We start from the raw sequence: 18,377 nt of genomic DNA, 5'->3' as shown, positions 1-18,377 counted from the left end.
ACGTCTTTGGGTCAAAGGGAACCAACCCTCAATGGGAGTGCCGGAAATTGTATTCAATGTTGTACATACATACATACCTAACAGGTCCTAACCTGCCTACAATGTAGTTACATGGTTCTTCTCTTCGTTTAGGTACAGAAGTGGATATAGGTTTCAATTACTACCTGCATAACTATGTAGCTAGGCAGTTTGATGTAATCGAATATGATCGACTTGAAAGAATTCCCAATCTTGCTATTCTTTTCCCTCTTCCTTTCAATGTTCTTTATTAGCTCAAATGAATTACATCTAATTGTCATCAATTCAATAAATCGATGAACCCTCAAGGGTCCTTTGGAGGTTACACAAACTTGTCTATTTTCTTTAGGTTTGATGCATGCTTGCATGTCCTAGTATTTCTATTTCCACATGGGTAGGTGCCTACATACAATGGCCTAGATGCAGCTGGTGTAAAGGGAATAAAAAGTAAAAGTTCAAATAATTTTTAATAACTACCCCCCTCGGCTCATATCCAATGAGAGCTTCTTATGATGTCAATGCGCAGGAGGATATAGCAAACATCTCCATTGCTAATTGGTCACACTTCTTACACATTTCTTAGTCTTCTGACGAATCTCGCGCATCTGGCGGCTCTATCACCATTTTGCAGAGCTCCAGATCATTATGTAGGTAGGCAATGTAGGGTTGTTTAGGTAATAATAATTTCACTTTGTCTTTATTTTTTTTTCCTTTTGCCTTGTGCTTTCGTATACTCGTACATGTCGTTCAAAGAACTTTACAGAAGTGAACATATGGGAATGACGATCGATCCCTAGTCAGCTCACCCAACTGGATTTCATACAAAAAAGAAGCTTCTTGAGAATCTCTCATCTCTTGTGCCTTCTTGCTTTGCATTCCTCTCCTCGGGGGCCTCCTATGAGACGTAAAAGTAGGTATCTCTCCTTAAAAGTATATAACTTTCCCCTCGCCCTTCCTACCTCCGAGGCACCTAGAATGTGAACACCATTGGTTTGCCCTACCCCGCCGTGCAAGCCTCTTCTCAATAAGAGGCTGCAAATTCCGGTCCCTACACGAGACCGTTTTCCTGAACGCCATGCATGCATCTCCGGTAATGTAACTCCGCCGCCCTCGCCGCCATTGGCTTCCCTACCCCTCAAGCTTTCCAATTCTCACTGTTCCCCGAGACTTTGGAAAGCCACTAGAATTTAGCGTAATCGTCCCATCGTACTTCACTAGTATACAATATATACGTTTGACGAGAAATCCCTTGTTTCTTTTGTTCCGATTTGCAGCTCAGGTTATCGCCACGGTGTCGGTATCGGTGTCGGTGCTGTCGCAAATAGTTGCCTGATTCATAGGGAATAGAACTCGCAAGCAAGATGCTTCGTTGTCGTTCGACTAATTACAGTCGTGCGTCCAATGCGTTCATGCTTCGTACGTGTCATTTTGGTCCCTGGTTCATCACGTCCAGCCTCAAGAACCGCCTGATGATGGTGAACTAGCCCCCTTGTTTCTTCGGAAAAATGTCGAGACGTTCATCTTGAATCTACTCGTCTTTTTCTTGAGCATTTTCTCTGGCTTAAGCGCATGCCCATTAGGGTCATCCTCAAAATGGCTAGGTTCAAGAACCGCCATCCGTGCTGTGGTGCGGCAATCCGGGGTTGTGACGGTGGTGGTAGGGAGGCCGCAGTGCTGTTCGAGGGATTCTTGGCTAACGATGCTCGTACCTTGGGTACTTGGCGAGATGGGCATCTTTCCCGTAGTCGCGCTCGTAGCTTGCGATTGCCAATCTCCGGGCGGCACCGAGTTACTGCCATCTGTTGTTTCGCTACAGCGTTGCTTTCCGTTGTGCCCAATCACCCTGTTCTCCGATTCGTTGATATTGAACGAATCGTTCGCTATGTACTCTGCAACGCCATTGAAGCCAACCGAGATGCCGCTGACCTCTTTGTATTGTCCTGGTATACTAGGAATATGATGTTGTTGTTCGGGTGGTGACGAGCTGGCTTTCTTCATGGCAGCGTGGTTCGGAATCATGGCACATTTTGCTCCGTCTATCGCAAAACTACCCGAATCTTCCGGTTGCATAGCGAAGCTTAGAGAACGAGGCGAGGGCACGCCTTCCGTTAACCTTTTCTTCCGCTCTTCTTCCATTCCTGGGATTTCTTCAACCGTCTTTTCGAAGAGTCTTCTGTTTGTCTCAAGCTCACCAACGGTATACCGCATCGCGGGCAGTATGTCAGCAACTCCTTGAAACAGGGGGATGGCGAACATGTTCATGAAGCCCAACTGAGCCTGGGCAAGTGAGAGGAGATTCTTTTTGGGGGGCGCAACCAGAGATGATGCAATGCCGATCTCATCCTCCATCGTCGCTTGTCTCGAAAACTCGTCGCAAAGGATGTACATCCATTGCAGGGCAGCATCGTGTCTTCTTGCCTATGAAAATCGTTTAGTATTAAGCACATACAATAAGATCTGTGGCAAACGCGACACGTACAACGTTACTAATATCAGCGCACTTGATGATTAGAGAGCACAAGAGCGCCGTTGTTTCTTCTATCATACGCCCATTCCAGCCATCGATAGAATGATTCTCGGTCAACTTATCCTGAAGGTCGCCGAGTTTCTTCATATAATCGAAGTGTAGGCCCATATCCGTTGCCAGAATCGAGCTGATCATCAGAGTACGCATCTTGGTGTTTTCGAACACTGAGGGCCAATGTCTCCGGAGTATTTGTGAATAAGCTGCGCAGTGAAAAGATTCCAAAACAGATCGGTCATTATACAACTGCGCAAGGGGCGCATTGAGTACAATTAAGAAGCCGTTATTTACGCCAGGATGGCCGACATCGTGACCGATCGCTCCTATGAGAAGAGTTAATGCCTCGAAAGGTCTCAGCAACGTTGCTAATGGAGATTTCGGTGGAACGGAAGAGTTGGGCTGGGGAGGATAAGGTGGCAAGGCCCCGATTTGCACCAGGAAGTTGAAGGTAGCTTGCAGAACGTCGACAGCGTGTCGGAAGTTGTGATAGGGCACAAAGGTGTTATAGGCTGCACGGGTTGCGACAATAAATGACGTTAATTGCTCTAGAATTTCGCAACAAGTTAGTCAGATAATGGTGATGATAAACACGAATCGTTAGCTCACCAGTAGGTATTCGCCATGGTTCCAATTCCGGCATAGAAAGGGCATGCTTGAACATATAGACGGTGGCGATGAGAAGAGCATCATTACTGAAGTCGTGGGCACAGAAATGCCATCGGCTAATAGCCTCGGCAATTTTAGATCGTAGCTCTGATGAAACATTGATCTTGATATTTCCGACGTGATCCTCGGGTTCCGTATCCGAACGACATATCCCTCTCATCAACCCAGACACCATAGCCTCTCTAAGATACGAGTATGGCTGGTCTTCATGCACGCCCACCCATGATCGTTTACGGCCCCTTCGAATCTCTAGCTGTGCTTGCTGTTCCCTAGCAGCCTCCTTGTGGGCACGGTACGCATGGACTTCGAGCGTCGTCAGAGTCTTGACATGCAGCGGGCTGGCCATCACATCCACGGCGCCGGAGTCCAGGCATCTCCTCAGTAAAGCGCGATTAGTTAATAATCCGTTAGTAGCATCGGGCACCGCAGAGAGGTAATCTGCATAACTCGGTGGTCCTAGGTTGTCGCTCGCGCCATCGTTGGTGGGTGGTGTTCGCAGTAGAGAAAAGTTGATAAGAGTAATAGGCACGACCAGTCTGGAGAGGCTTCTCGTATGTGTCTCGTAGACAATCTGCTCGAGTAGTCTGATTCCATACAATTCTCCCTCGGCATAGTCATCACCTAATTCGCCATTCGAGACTTTGGAACAAGGTGAGTAATCCCTCTCGGGAGATGACGTTTCCAGCACTTGTTCGTTATGTGGTGTGTCGATCAGTACAAGCGTCGGCTTAAGCTCTACCATAGAGGTATCATGTAAATGAAACAGTTCAGATACACAGGCAGCGCCGTTAGTACACACGTACACTATGCAGAATGTCAGTAGTCAGATCAGAGTATGAGTTTCGCGCCACGAACTAACCGTCACCAAAAGCGTTCAACAGGAGTCGAAGATTATGTTGAAGTTCGGCAGGTTCGGGTAGTTCCGTGTTAGAAGACTCGAGCAATCGGTCCTCATGTACGTTACGATCCACGTAGATGACATTGCATGTTGCACTATCCATCACGGCGGGTTATGGCATCCAGTCTGACGACCGGAGCACTTCCGCCAACGAAGATCTGTCTTGTCACAATTGGTGTCGCAACCGAAGCCGGACTGCAAGAGTAAGTGAATTGTATAAAAGAAGTAATCAATTGAGTCACAAATGGGAGTTGAGCGATGTCTTAGCTCGTGGTCGATTTAGTATATCGAATGTGCGACAGTAAGGAGTGATAGTCGACGCGCAAAAGAAGTCGTAGGGTAATTCAAGAATAACAGAGGGTGCCTCAATGGGCTGCCACTCCAGATTAGGTCACACTTCAGGTTCAAACATCCAAGGAATCGGAAAAGGGAAAAAAGGCAAAAAGGCAAAGGGCCTAAGGCGCATGCGACAGAGTAGGTGCGCCGTAGTTATTGATTATGCGGCTTCGAAGCAAGGTGTCGAGAAATGGTGCAATAGATTAGTAACATGGGACCTCGGGGCAGGCGAAGATGCACATAGGCGTGCTGTGGGTGTTATGCGTGCTATGCGTGCTATGCGTGCCTATCTCTGTGCTATTCGTGCTATTCGTGCTACTTTTGATCGAGCGTGTGTGTGTGTGTGTGTGTGTGTGGAACGGAGCCGAAAATAAAAAAGGTGGTCGCCTCACACTCTACTGCAGGTTTCTGGAAAAAGGCACGACGTTACACTCGAACGAAAATAGCGATCAATGGATGATAGGTGTTTTCGCAATAGCGTCTTAAGAGGTAGAGATAAAAAAAAGACGTTTCGCGGGTTGTTTGGTTGGTAACTGGTATGTCGCGGAAAAAAAGGCTGGTCGTGTTGATCGGGTCAAAAAGATAAAAAAAAAAGTAAAAATAGAAAAATAATGAAAAAAAAAAAGAAGAAATAATACAATAGTGGTCGAGTTGAACGTATTGATTCCGAAATTACTCAGGTTATAACTAATTATGAAAGTTGAGGGAGGGACGTTAGTCGATGGACGGACGAGAAAGGGATGGTTGAATGGTTGTAATACAGCCGGGTTGGTATATGTGACCTCGACAAAAAAATAAAGTAAAATAAAGGCGGGAGGAACAACAAGTATTTCGAAATAATCGAAATAATCGAAATAATCGGAATAATCGAAGTGACAAACAATGACTGGAACCCTGAGAATGACGGAACAGAAAAGGGCATAGACTAAAAATGTCCCAAAGTGGACTGACTTGTTCAATAAGGAGGGAGGAAAAGAAGGGGAACAAGTGAAGTTTGCGATTAATCGGGTGTCATTTTTAGTGCGACGGCAGTGAGGTGCGTGCTTGGGAACTCAAAGGCCCACTAACTACTGCCTACTAGGTACTAGGGTAGCCTAGTAGACTTACCTCAAGTGCTACTAGTACTTAGTCTAGTAGTGGTAATAGTACCTAGTAGGTACTAGGTAGGATAATGCAGTGTACAGTACCTAGCAGTACCGGTACTGCTAACCGGTACACACGTGTCGAACACCATATGTACCTACCTGCTTTTAAACATTGACTTTGAATACATATACCCATACATAAGGCATTACACGCGTACATATGGGTATATGTACATGCATAGGTAGGTACACATATGTAGTTGACACATGCAGTACATACATGTATGTATGGTAGAGGATATGGAGGATATGGAGGAGCAAGACACTAAACCGCATGTAGCTGTATAGCTGGAGATTTGCTAATAAATTCGGCGGCAGGATCGTAGGGTGCTACATAACAGTATGTAGGAGGTAGCATACCTACCTGCCTCAGCTACCTAGTTAGCAGGCAATGAATTTGGGGGAGACCTATGAAGGTGGTTGGTAAGTCAAGCCTCATGGGCTGTTGCTAAGCTAGAAGGAGTGTAGTCGGTCTCAAGGTATATACTTGCCATTACCACATGCAATTGATACTGTGTAGATATAACTATGTACAATACCTATTGATCTGATCAACGATATATAAATAAAGTACATGGTACCTGGCTATCAGTATACGTATGCCTACCCACGTAAGGAAGATAGAGATTAATGACGACGATAGGTAATGATGTAAAATATAAAATGCCGTGGTGGATGATGTCGGTTTTAAGATGCCTATTTCACATGTATTGGTCGCATTCTGCATCAGAGTCTTGGATCAAAAAAATGTAGATGCGCGGAATTGGGGGCCGTCAAGTACTAACTAGTACCTGATACCGAGTGGTATGAATCGACTTGTCACTCCCATCTCGAATGCGAAAGAGAGTCCTTGGAAACCACGTTCATACCTGGTAACAGGGGGGGAGGGACATGGTTTACCGTACAAGTAGGTATTAGTACAGGAAGATCCATGAACGCTATGTGTGATGATACGCACTGTATCCATAAGATGTCAAGTGCGTTCAATGTTCATACATGCATACACTAGATAGTAGATACACTACATGTATGTAGATATGTATTCAAAAATGTTATCATATGTAACAATTCGTACCCCTCATATCGAAGCAAGGTATGTAGATTTCCATGTACATATAGTTATGTAGGTATGTGTATGTAGGCATGTATGTACCTTCCCGACCAAGACCAAGGATTCATTCAGTCCCCTCCACCTGCCTTCTACAGTCCGCAGAGTTCGTGATTCAGAGACGATACCAAACAATTACATTGCATTGATACAACAGATATCTACTATACTATAATACTATCTAGGTACTACTAGTATATGTACCCAATGAGTGGATACTACATAGTATCGTTATCTGTGCTCTTCAATGTTGGCCTATGGTTAGGGTACCAAATAGGCATGATCGGCTAGGCACTATTTATCTATTATGTCCCTACGCAACTCCCAGCCAACAATCCGAATTGTGCGGCTGATGCAGTTCATTTTCGTAAAAGAGCTGCAATGGGAATAGCTCATTAAATGATTGAGATTCCCGATTACCTATCACAGCCAATAAATAGAGATGGCGAAATTGATACGTACTTACAGTAGGTATTGCGTAGGAATGTATTGTACATAAGTTGGAAGTTGGAAGTTGGAAAGCTTGGAGGAGGGTGGATGTAAGTGTATATGTGCAGAATGAAGAAAGAAGAAAAGAAGAACAGAAGAACAGAAGAAAAGTTCCAATCGTACAACAACAAGGTTCGGGGCTGCCGTCCAGTAGGTTGTCGAGGACCGATTCAGGTCTGCTTACGTCTTTGGATCCATGCGTGGCATCGTAAGCAAAACCCGCTAAAAAAGACAAGCTTCAGGGAAGAAGTCGACCTGACTGGTTGCGCCATTGAATTTCCCTGTGTGATGGTCCGGGAACCCCCTGTCTGACCGAGCAACCACGGGTATTCTTAGCAAGCCTTAGTGGGGCTTCTAGTCGCCTTCCAAGGCTTCTCTAAGGCTTCCATCAGTCTTCTGGAAGCTGGTAACGAACCATCGAGAAAAGCGGAAAAGCGGGTATTCAGCGGGAGAAGATGAATTCAGCCATCCAATCAAATGTGCGATAACCAGCTTTGTTAGCCTTGTACAGTACATGAAGCACATTACTAGAGACTCTGTAGAGTAGGTACCTAGTTAGTACATTATGTACATCTCATGAGACTCCAGACTCATGTCATGCTAGACGCCCTTTTTACCTTTTCATCTTTATTAGCTGGGCTCTTTTGACTCTCTTCTTTGGACTTAACATTTGAAAGTATTTTGATGAATATGGTCGTCAAACTGATGCGAGCTCGCGCAACCCCATAATAAACTACCTAGTATGAACTTTATAGAGGTAGATCCAATTACAAACAAGCAGTTGACGTACATGTATTCATCATCATCGTCAATCCAGATCCCAACCTACCCAAGTAGTAATACAGACATACAGATTATATAGTAAGTTGGTTGACATGACAAAGATAATTTGTTCTGGAATATAGGCCGTTTGCATTAGGTTAGGTAGGTTAGACTGAAGACTTAAGAGTCAAGATCTGATCTATCACTTACTAACCTGGGTAATAGATCCATTATTGATTTAATCCAAGCCCTTAGATGCATATCATTCCATGTCATGATGTTCCCTTTGGAAGTTCCGATTTCTTTTGCACTGCCTCTTTTTAAAACCCCCCTCCAGCCTATGCCCCTTTTGCTCGATATTATGTCGTTGTATGTCTCATTTTCGGTTCTGTCTTTCCCCAAACAGCAGCTCTTCCCGCATCCTCTTGGTGACCTTCCCTTTACGGTAGCAACTTTTGTCGCGACGAGCACGTACTTGTAGATCTTGGGGTTTTCATACAGAAAACCCCACCAAGACGAAACATTGCGAATGCTACTAGGTCAGGTAATGAATTATTGTGAATATGTATATTGATGTTAGATAGGTATATACATCAATTAATACTATTTATCACCTACATGTAGGTATGGATGTATGTGTATGTACAATACCTAGGTAGTTATGTACATATGTAGGTACGGAGTAAGGTTATCAATTAATGTGAATAGGACCCTAGGCCGAGTTTAAATGTTTTACCTTACGAAGTAGCTACCCTAGGTCTAGTTATCATCCAACCTACATACATAGTAGCCCTGGAGGTACCTGTAGGACGGTAGGACCTACATGTATTGTACCTCCATACCTGACAGGTGGGCTGCTAGGTATGTCAATAAGCTTAAATGATCCAAACCTCCCTGCACTATACTACTAACCTAGTAGTATGTACCTACATAATACATATCCGTGAACATCACACGTCTCTTAACCTACTAGGTTGGGTATATCATTGATGTAGCGACCACAGACCATATCATAGGTATCTACATTAGTACCGTTGACATTGATTGATACTGCCATACTGGTGACATCTATCAATGCCCACTTCACAGTTGTACTACTTATCTCGGCCCGTGTCTTCAATGTTGTATAGCACAATCGCCTCTACTGCTACCCTTTTGGATAAATACCTTCTTCATCTGGCGGGGATTGACAAAGCAACAAGGCTAAGTAAGGCAAGCCTTATCACAACTACCAGGTATACTAGGTACCCTGTATTGTATCAATATGATCAATGCTTCTTGATGTGGTAAGCATCGGGTTCATTCTGCCGGAATACTTCCCCAGCTTTCACAAGCGATGGATGAAGCTATTTTAATGAAGCAGCATTGTCTGCCTACCCATCCACTAGCTGTCCAGTAACTGTTCTTTACCACCATCGAAGCCTACCTAGCCTACCTAGCTAGGGACAGTTCATGTGGTATTGGATAACATGTATAACATGTATAACATGTAACGGGGACACCCCGCAGCCTGATCGCCTTGCTGCCTCGGTGTAACCCCGTTTCATGCCCTCCGCAGCCAAGAAGAGTCGTATTCCTACTTCCGCGACTCGTCAGCTGCTACAGCTGGATCACAAAACCTCAACCGAGATGGGTGAACCGGTGTGGCCTATAGGTATGGTTGGTTTCGTTGTCCCTGCATACCGACGACATAGACCCGAGGCTTCGGTGCTGGTTACTCTTTACTATCAGCAACGGCTCATGGAATACCACGTAACGCATAATATCCAGTTGCCATGTGGAACAAAAGGCCCTCTATGAACCGACGTTTCTTTTTATATTCTACCGAGAACTCTGGATAGAGAGTAAGCCTCAGCGAGAGATATCAAGGTGAGCGGCGAATAGCATCTAACGGTTTACACACTCGAGCCGCAGGGCCCAACTCGCATTTGAATGTACCGACAGCGAGTCAAAAATTCACATGTATTTTTTCAGTTCCGAACTTACTACTCATCAGCCCATCACCCTCTTAAGATCAAACAAGCCTCCAACCTGCTAATAGCACATACATTTACTCACACCTTAATTTTAATAACGTATGGATTCCTATATCCTACTTGTTGATCGTTAAGACTAAAGTTAAGAAGAGTTTCTCTCTCTCCCCCAGTTGATAACTTATTGGAACCCCCCCTGAATTACCTATGTATATCATTTCCTGGATGATAAGGCGTGGCCGAACAGACAGGCATTCAGAAGACATGGTCTAGAATAAGCCACACAGCATGTCATCAGCTCAGGCATGTGTATGTACCTTACGTATATCGGTGTTACTTATACAACAATCCTTAGGCACAGTCGTATCGGAGTAATAATAATATTAGAAAAGGAAGAGAAAAAAAAAGGAATTACCTAAAGCTACTATAAACATATCATGAATGCCGGGGGCGATTTACATGTAGGCATGCCTGCTCACGAAAAGCATTCTTCACATCATACTCCTAAGGCATTTTCGAACGAATAACGTATCTCATACACAGCAAACATATCCCAGACCAATAACGCGCGACTGTACTATGTAACTATGCTTTCCAACATTACATTCCCGCACCATTCCGAAATCTACCTATCAGCCGCACTTACCACCACCACCTTTTCTGCGAATCATAACTACCTGCCTACCTATTGGCCAACTCCCCAGCCAGCCAGCCAGCCAGCCAGCCCACTTACTTACCTCAACTCATATAACTCCGAAAAGTAGTTTAAAAAGGGTCGTGTAATTATCAGAAACGCCCACGTCAAGGGGACACATAGGTTTTTCTGACAAGTCACTTGCATCGACAACATTGTTCTCCTACACTTACACATACTAGGTTAGGTGTTAGGTAACTGCTAGGGTACCTATATGTAGACGTATTGTATTGTACCTTAGGTATTATTGTTTTTCCTTAGAATAACCTACATGCCTACCTAGCTAATGATCATCAATATAATAAATAATACGCCTTCGACCATTATACTAGGTATTATACGAAGCTAGGTACGTACGTACGTATGTATGTATGTATGTATGTACGTGACAACAACAACAAAAAAACGCCAATAAGAAAACAAAGATTAACTAGCAAAGAAACAAAAAAGAATTATAAAGCCCCCTTTACTAATAATACCTACCTCTTACCTAATCTAGCCAGCTGGGAACAGAGATCACGCGCTCGCTCCTTTGCCTTTGCCCACACAACAACAACCAGCTCTCCCATGTGACCATAGAAAAGAGAATCCTGCACCTACGTTAATACTTACATGCCTACACTTTTTTTTTTTTTTTTTTTTTTTTTTTTTTTTTTGAATATTCCTTCCTTCATTCCCCAAGGCATCTTTCTACCGCTCTTTCGGCCTCGCCGAGCAAGTTGGTTTCCAGGCTGACGGTACGCGCGCAAGCAAGTACGCACGTACGTACATAGATACCTAACCTACCTAGTGATGATACCTTTTATCCACCAAAAGAAAATCCCCCGTCCGAGGAGTCCGGTTGGTCCTCGAGGGCTTTTTTTGCCCCTTCATGATACTTCGTTCTCCGTGATGATATGATGCCTTGAGTAGGTATGTATAGGTATAGGTATATACAGTCCATGTTCATATCTCGTGGGTAGGTAGGTATGTATAAACTTGCACACTTATACATACACATGGACCTTGTACCTGCCTACCAAGTTACCTGGGTGTCTACGCCACACGCAACGTACGCTGTTCACGTAGGAATCCAAACTTAGGGGGTAATCAACAGCGAAAGGCGTACCCTCTCTTCCTCTATCTCCGAAGACCTGACACGCAGAAAACAATGTGTCCAGGAGCTCCGTGACGGTTGAGCCCTAGTAGCATAGCCCACCGGGAGGAACTGAAACCCATCACCACCTACTAAAGAGCGGCTCACTCTTGTCCAGGTATTTAACAGAGATGGGTAGGTAATTTGGTTTAGTAGAGTCTCCTCCAGGGCCACAAGAACAGCCCTAGGTTAATCGTACGTATTAGAAAGCAGTAGTTAAGAGACACCACACAAACATAAATCTACCTGACATAAGTTCATAGCACAACTTCCCCAACCTACGTAGATACTTACATAGGTACCTAGTCATCCATCCGGCGACTGAGTCACTTGAACATACAGAGGCACAAACACATACGTATCTTAGGCACCTACACACATCTACCCATCACCCACTCACGCAAACACAAGCACAAATAAATCAACACCAAACCCATACGCAAATCTGTTGAATAATCTATCTATTCAACGACACCCTACTCCCTACTACCCTACCACCTCTCCCATCCCCACCGCCTCCATCCCCATCGGTCTCTTATCTCCTATTTTATGTGATTCTTCCAAAGCCCCTTTCCACATGACCCATCCCAACGACCCTTATAATCCGGAGACTACTTAGGGAGACAGGAAGGGGGGTTGACGAGGGAGAATTACATAAATGCGTTTAAAACAAAAACAAAAACCCAGGGGTACTCAAGGCAAACCTGAACCAAGTAAAAACACACAAGGCCAAATGCAGACCGTTTTTATTGGGCGGTACCGTTACCATGCATGCATACGCCTCTCTTAATGATTTCATTCATCCTTTGGATCATCTAGCGATCCATCTAGTAGACCTATCTTCATAATACTGTCCTCATAATCCATGTTCTTCTCGTATTTGATGGGGTCCAGGGTGCTGTCATGTGTCTCTATCATGAAACTACAGCAGGCCCCATCATGAATGGTTTTGTTCTTTGCCATACCATTCAAATATGGCCACGTCCTGCATAACTGGGTCACTTCGGCTGCTGATAAGCCGTCGTCTACCAGATGTCCCATGAATCTGGATGTTAACCATAGCCCATCCAGAGTATAGAAGTGTTACAACTTGGGCAACGGCGTCTGATTCGCGTCGGACATGCCGTTGCCTGCAAGAACTACCCGCCATCGGTATGACTTATCCCAGCTTGATCTTATCACTTTCGTCTAAGTGGATTTCCGCGGCGTCTTCAGATTCCTCCCCAGCTTCGCCCTGGGGCGGGATCTCGTGGATTTGTAGATCATCCAGAGTTACTTGGCCCTGATAGTCAGGAGCGTTCTCGCTAGTGTAAGAAGGCGGGTTGACGTCGGGTTGCGGAGACAGCTGGTAATTGGCCATGCCCGGATATCCCTCGACATCTGAGTCAAAATCTAGCGTACGAGGGCTCATAACTCGCTCATCGCCAGAGGAATCATGTTGCGCTTCATCAGAGGCGGCACCGGAATCGAAAGGGCTTTCCGAAGGGACTCGTTCCATGTCCTGGTCATCCTGGTTCGGGATATTGCTGAAGTTCCAAGTATTGTTGGTTGGAAGGGGCTGAAAGCCTGCCCGGGTGGGTTCTGTCTTATCCTCCGTTAGATCGATGCCTTCGTCCTCTTCGATGCTTCGATGGACCCTGGCGGCCGAGGATGAGTTTGTATGAATATCGTCGGCAGCCATAGCTTCTTTAGAATCCCAGTCTTGTTCTTGGTTGTTTGTGGCGAACTCAAACTTCGAATCACCACCACTTTTTGGATTTGGATATGGGCGAATAGCTCCTGCTTCTTGGAAAGCGCTCGACGACCCATTCTGGGAGAAGCCCTCGCCGAGACGCTGACCTTCCCCCGACTCTTGGATTTCATCATCAGACTCATCGTCTACGAACTTGTCCAAAATTTGCTGGAAGCGAGGCCCACCAAGAGGTTTCTCAGATCGTCGACGGTAAAACAGCAAGTATGCAGACTTGTCCACCAGTTCCTTAGACGATGGAGGCCGCACCGAAGAATCTACTCAAGTTAGTAACGAGACAGTGGCTTGGTAGAGAACTCGCACTTACCATTGTACAAATACCATTGGTTATCCACGAAGTTCTTCGTGTGAGCAGTATAATGGCCGCCTCCTAGGCCGCCCCAGTGAGAATCAACCCCAATGAGATCGTAGACCTCCAACTTCCCGTCTTCCTTGTGCAAGACGCGAGAACTAATGTCTAAGTTCTCTAGAGGGAATTCTACTTGAACTTCCAATTTGTCTCTTCTAAAGCTACTGGAGCTAAATCTCTTGAGGTGTATGATCAGGATGTCTGGGGTCTTCCATAGGTCGAACTTCTTGCTAGCACGGCGATGCTCCTTACAGCGAGGGCAGAACCACATATCTTGTTCCGAAAGAATCTCTTCTCGCTCAAACTCGTCCAGGCACGACTCAAGCGTAATGCCGTGCTTTTCCCGTCTTTCGCGGTTGGCCTGGGCCTTCTCTAGCTCGGGATCGGGAAGAGTTTCGCAGGAATCCCACGTCGTCAGTGACGGATCCCGGAATGAAACACTGCTGCCAACAAATATGCTGTCATAAGCTTGTTCGGACCAATCCACAATAAGGGCTTCCCCTAAGCGGACGAGGGGACCGCCATCGTAACGAACCTCGTCCGCGTTAGAGGCATCTTCGACATCTAAGGCATGCTGCTTCCCCTTATTCTGGCGTTGCTGCTGTTGTTGCTGCTGACGCCCCTTTTTATTGCCTTTTCCGTATTTACTATACGTTTTGTTGTGCTTTTGATGTTTACCCTTGGCCTTATTTTGCTTACCGTGCTTGCTGTAGCGGTATTGCGTCTGGTTATGGGTCAGCATAGAACCAAAAAACAATCCAATGTGCCAAGTAGTTTTGGACATTTTGATTGTTCTTCTGAAGCCACTGGGTAAAACTTACTCTGGAAATTACACCGGTATCCTCATCGTTACTTTCATCATTCATCCGCGTGAAGGATTGGCCCGAATTCCGCCGGGGAGCTTCGTCTGAGCTTGAGTCTTCATTAGAGGCTGTACCATTAGTGATTGTATCACACTGGTCTTCCGACGAAGGACTTCCAGGCGGGGCTCTGAGGGTGATGTTCGGATACTCAATATTGTCGTTAATGTTATTCATGCCGGTTGGAAGCCGAGTACCGCTTTCACTGTAGATGGTCATAGTGAATAGGTTTTGAAATTGAGGGGGGAGGAATTTTTCGGAATCTACCCAGGCTGGTCTCCTCCGGCAGAATTGGTGCTTCACTCGAGAGGTACTACGTTATAGGTTAGTGATTGTTTTTATGGCTCCGAGACTTGAACCACATACCTTCGAGCATTGTTGGCGTCTTTCATTTGAACGTCAACCATGTCATCTTCCCCCTTTACTGACTGTGCAATAACTTCATTAGAGGAACCCTCATCGGAGCCGCCGGGCCCTATCATTTCTGGTTCGGTAGTATCGGAGCTGTCGGCCTCCTCTACCCTAGAAAAGAAGGAGCCCCTAGTAAACGTCGCCACCTTCTCTAGGATTTTGCGACGAATAGCGTCTTCACTCCTGGCCTCCTCGGGTGTGACAACGATAAAGTGTGGTGCACAAGCTGTAGTCCACTTCGCTGAAGAATAGTTGTTCTTCCCGGTTGTTGGTCGTCGATGGAGGATAGGAACGAGCAAACTTTCGGCCTCTTCGTTGTCCCATGGCATTGAAGGATTTTGCTCGCCCTCGTCTACCATGGACCTCACAGCCTCTCCGAGTTTCTGCTGCTTTTGCGATTTAGCACCAAGGTTAGTAGGCTTAGCTTCTAGCTCAAAAAACCAGGCATTGTCACTGCCCCCAATGTCATCCGAAGCGCATGAAAAGTCGGTGTAATGCTTGTAAAACCGTCCTTTCCACTCTTCGGCGCCGAAAAGACGATCAACAGATACGCCAGTTCGGACAGAGATAAACTGTTTGAGACTCTTAATGCTCGCATGTTTGTCTAATTCAACTTTGATGTCGATCGGTCGGTCATTGAGCGGGAAGAATTTGACCGTGTGCGTCCACTTAGTTGACACGGGAAGGGGTAAGGTCAAGTTGTTGAAAGGGTCGAATGTGATGCTGACCTTCCCACACTCTGGGCAAACCAGCGTTGATTTGTATAAGCCAGTGAATAGATCTGCAATGACGGAATCGTCGCGCTTTTTGGTAATGTCCCAAACCTTCTCCGCCATCTGTCGGATTGCATCCGCGTCATTTACCATCTCGTCCGTAGAATCCGGCTTTTCAATGTAAGGCTTTTTCTTAATCCGACTAAGATCTTCCTGCAAACCATCAAGTAGGAAGCCCAAAAACTCTTGGGAATCCTGCTGTCCATAGCCAGAAAATCCCGTCGAATATTTGCCAATCGTAGTTTTAAACTGACGGGGTGAGACGCAACCCGGCGAAGGGTCTTTGTACACTTCCTTAAGTAGCTGGGCATATGCGGCAGCCACGTCGCCATTGTGAGAGAGAACATTCTCCCGGTTGAGCTCCCTCTCCCACTCGCCTGAGAGAAAGTACTTGGTTAATTCTTCCACGTTTCGGACGCATTGAAGGGCAGCATTCATATAACATGAATTGCCCAGGTTGGTTAATCCGACGCATCCAGGGACCCGTCCTGATTTTTGTGACCTTCCACGAGTCAGAGGTCCTTGGAGCACAGGGCTAGAACGACCGCTCTTGGAATTCCGATTCACTATAGCCGAGCTTGAAGTGTTTCTGGAAGGCAGCGATGTTCGCGCTTGAGCCGATACCGAGTTAGACGTCCAGTTGGTACCAGTCTCGTTCAGATCCAGAACGATTGCCTGTGGTTGTAGAATACCAAAGAAATTTAGCGTTTTTACCGATTTGGTGTCCGACTGGTTAGTGCGATCACTGAGATCGATGAGTTCTCGCTCCGAGTTCTTCTCAAGTGCCAGGAACGTTTCAACATCTACAAGATGCTTCCACGCCTGAGCACCGGTTGGCGGTTGCGGAACTGTCCAGACTCGGACCCTCGTCTCCAGAGCAATACCTGAAAGCATCTTTGCCTGCTTTAAGAACGTTTGGAATGATGTACTAGCACTGCGGACTAATCTCATCGGTCCTGGGTTATTGGCCTTCATAGATGCCTCGACGGGATGCACACTCATCGCAGACCAAAGTCGATGTATGCTAAGAATAGGCGGATGCCATTCCCACCTGATCTCTGTGCCATCCTCTTTTGTGGCATGAGCCTCACGGCGAATTGGTAATTGGCCTTCCTTTAGTCCAGGCCACTGCATAAGTAGATCCCATGCAGCAGGAGGAAATGCTTCAAATTGCTCCGAGTCGTATTTCGGCTTCAAGCAAACAAACTGCTTCTTTAATGGGTCGATGGTACTACCAACGCAGGGATCTTCAATGATCTCTTGGATGATATCTGAATTATCGACTGGCGGTATTGCAGCCAAGTCTTCAACGGTATGTTTCGGTGATTGTTCGTCCGGTACCTTGGCGAGCCAGGATTTCGAGACCAGGTAACACTCCTGGCCGTCCTTGAGTGGCGAGCTATATTGATCTTTAAGTAGGGTCCTGATGGCCTTTACGTGGGCCTCAATTGATACCGGGAATTTGCATCCTTTGATGGGTCGGTCAACCTCATGAATCCAGTTTGTGTCGGTGGCACACATACCTGATGGTGAAATGTCCATTGGTTCCCCGTCTTCTCTAACCATTTCGTTCTTTGGTTCGTCTGTGATAGAACAAGACGATTCAGCAGTATCAACTTTTTCGGATTGCTCCGACTTGGATGTGTCCACGGTGTCTGACGTGGGCGCAGTAATCATATCGACATCTTCGTTTGCGTCTTGCTCAATACTGTCGGGTTCCATGCTGGAAGCGCGTCGCTTCAAGGGAGACGAAGCTCTTTCTGGAAAATCAGCAGCCCCACCCATCATTACACGATGATGTGTGTTTCTAGGAAAAGGCGAGGACTCTCGGCCAGGCGGAAGTAGACTGATGGGAGTGGAGGCAAGGTCCGGGGCGGGAGTATCAGCACCGCGGTCACTGCTGATGGTTAGATCTGCATAAGCACCCGATGGTGAGCTTTCCGCAGAGGCGTAGTCAACGTAATTGAAAGAATTTGTGTTGGTTTGCAGTCGAGGTGGAAGGCTCGAAGCGGGAGGAATAGAGTCAGCACGGTGACTAGCGGGCGAGAGGGCAGATAAGGGACCAAGGTTGTCGGACTCGGCAGAGAAGGAGAAGCTGATATCAGTGTCTTGTTCGCAGGATTGGATGGGCGTGTCCGAGGGACTCGTGCTATCTAAGTTGTTGTTTTTAGCAGCAGCAGCAGATTGACGAGATGAGATCTTCCTTTTCTTTGATGAAGACGTCTTGGCGGCGAGCTGCGTAGAGCAGCTCTAGAAGGATAGTGTAGAATACGAGTACACTGAAGTTGTGGGAAGGGATGATGAGGGAATACAGTGTACAATAGGTAAAATGACTGAGGTATAATAGGTATAAATCCTATGAATAAAGTCTTGTTTGTTTCGACAGTGCTTGTAGATTGTGCACCTATACTTTTTCGGCTGGCAGTCCTAGTGCCAGTGTGCCACACGTACGTGTCGGAAGACTCTGTAGCCACAGGTACCTACTA

The 18,377-nt window shown here is 46.1% G+C and overlaps 2 protein-coding genes across 2 annotated transcripts; both read right to left on the bottom strand.

The window, feature by feature from the left end:
* Nucleotides 1-1,288: 1,288 nt before the first annotated feature.
* Nucleotides 1,289-4,341, bottom strand: GGS25DRAFT_140720 (HD-domain/PDEase-like protein). Its single transcript, XM_049256305.1, has 4 exons — nt 4,068-4,341; nt 3,149-4,012; nt 2,498-3,087; nt 1,289-2,436 (listed from the first exon to the last, which is right to left on the bottom strand). Exons 1-4 carry the CDS (start codon nt 4,207-4,209, stop codon nt 1,474-1,476), a joined length of 2,559 nt encoding a protein of 852 aa, XP_049120454.1. The 5' UTR covers nt 4,210-4,341; the 3' UTR covers nt 1,289-1,473.
* An 8,566-nt stretch (nt 4,342-12,907) lies between these two features.
* Nucleotides 12,908-17,676, bottom strand: GGS25DRAFT_513073 (UCH-domain-containing protein; the record flags this gene model as incomplete). Its single annotated transcript, XM_049262849.1, has 4 exons — nt 12,908-13,755; nt 13,806-14,571; nt 14,669-15,020; nt 15,074-17,676. 4 exons carry the CDS (start codon nt 17,674-17,676, stop codon nt 12,908-12,910), a joined length of 4,569 nt encoding a protein of 1,522 aa, XP_049120453.1.
* Nucleotides 17,677-18,377: the final 701 nt, after the last annotated feature.

Source organism: Hypoxylon fragiforme (genome assembly GCF_022984875.1).
Source record: "Hypoxylon fragiforme strain CBS 206.31 chromosome Unknown GGS25scaffold_2, whole genome shotgun sequence".
NCBI lineage: Eukaryota > Fungi > Ascomycota > Sordariomycetes > Xylariales > Hypoxylaceae > Hypoxylon > Hypoxylon fragiforme.
The sequence above is the reverse complement of the archived record's forward strand: the minus strand, read 5'-3'. Positions and strand labels throughout refer to the sequence as shown.

What these genes read in the sequence shown, in the direction of transcription:
- GGS25DRAFT_140720 (XM_049256305.1), bottom strand. Translation starts at nt 4,209, where the DNA reads ATGGATAGTGCAACATGCAATGTCATCTACGTGGATCGTAACGTACAT. An exon ending in GTTGAACGCTTTTGGTGACG is followed by an intron (nt 4,013 to 4,067) that starts GTTAGTTCGTGG and finishes CATTCTGCATAG; the next exon opens with TGTACGTGTGTACTAACGGC. An exon ending in GCGCTGATATTAGTAACGTT is followed by an intron (nt 2,437 to 2,497) that starts GTACGTGTCGCG and finishes CGATTTTCATAG; the next exon opens with GCAAGAAGACACGATGCTGC.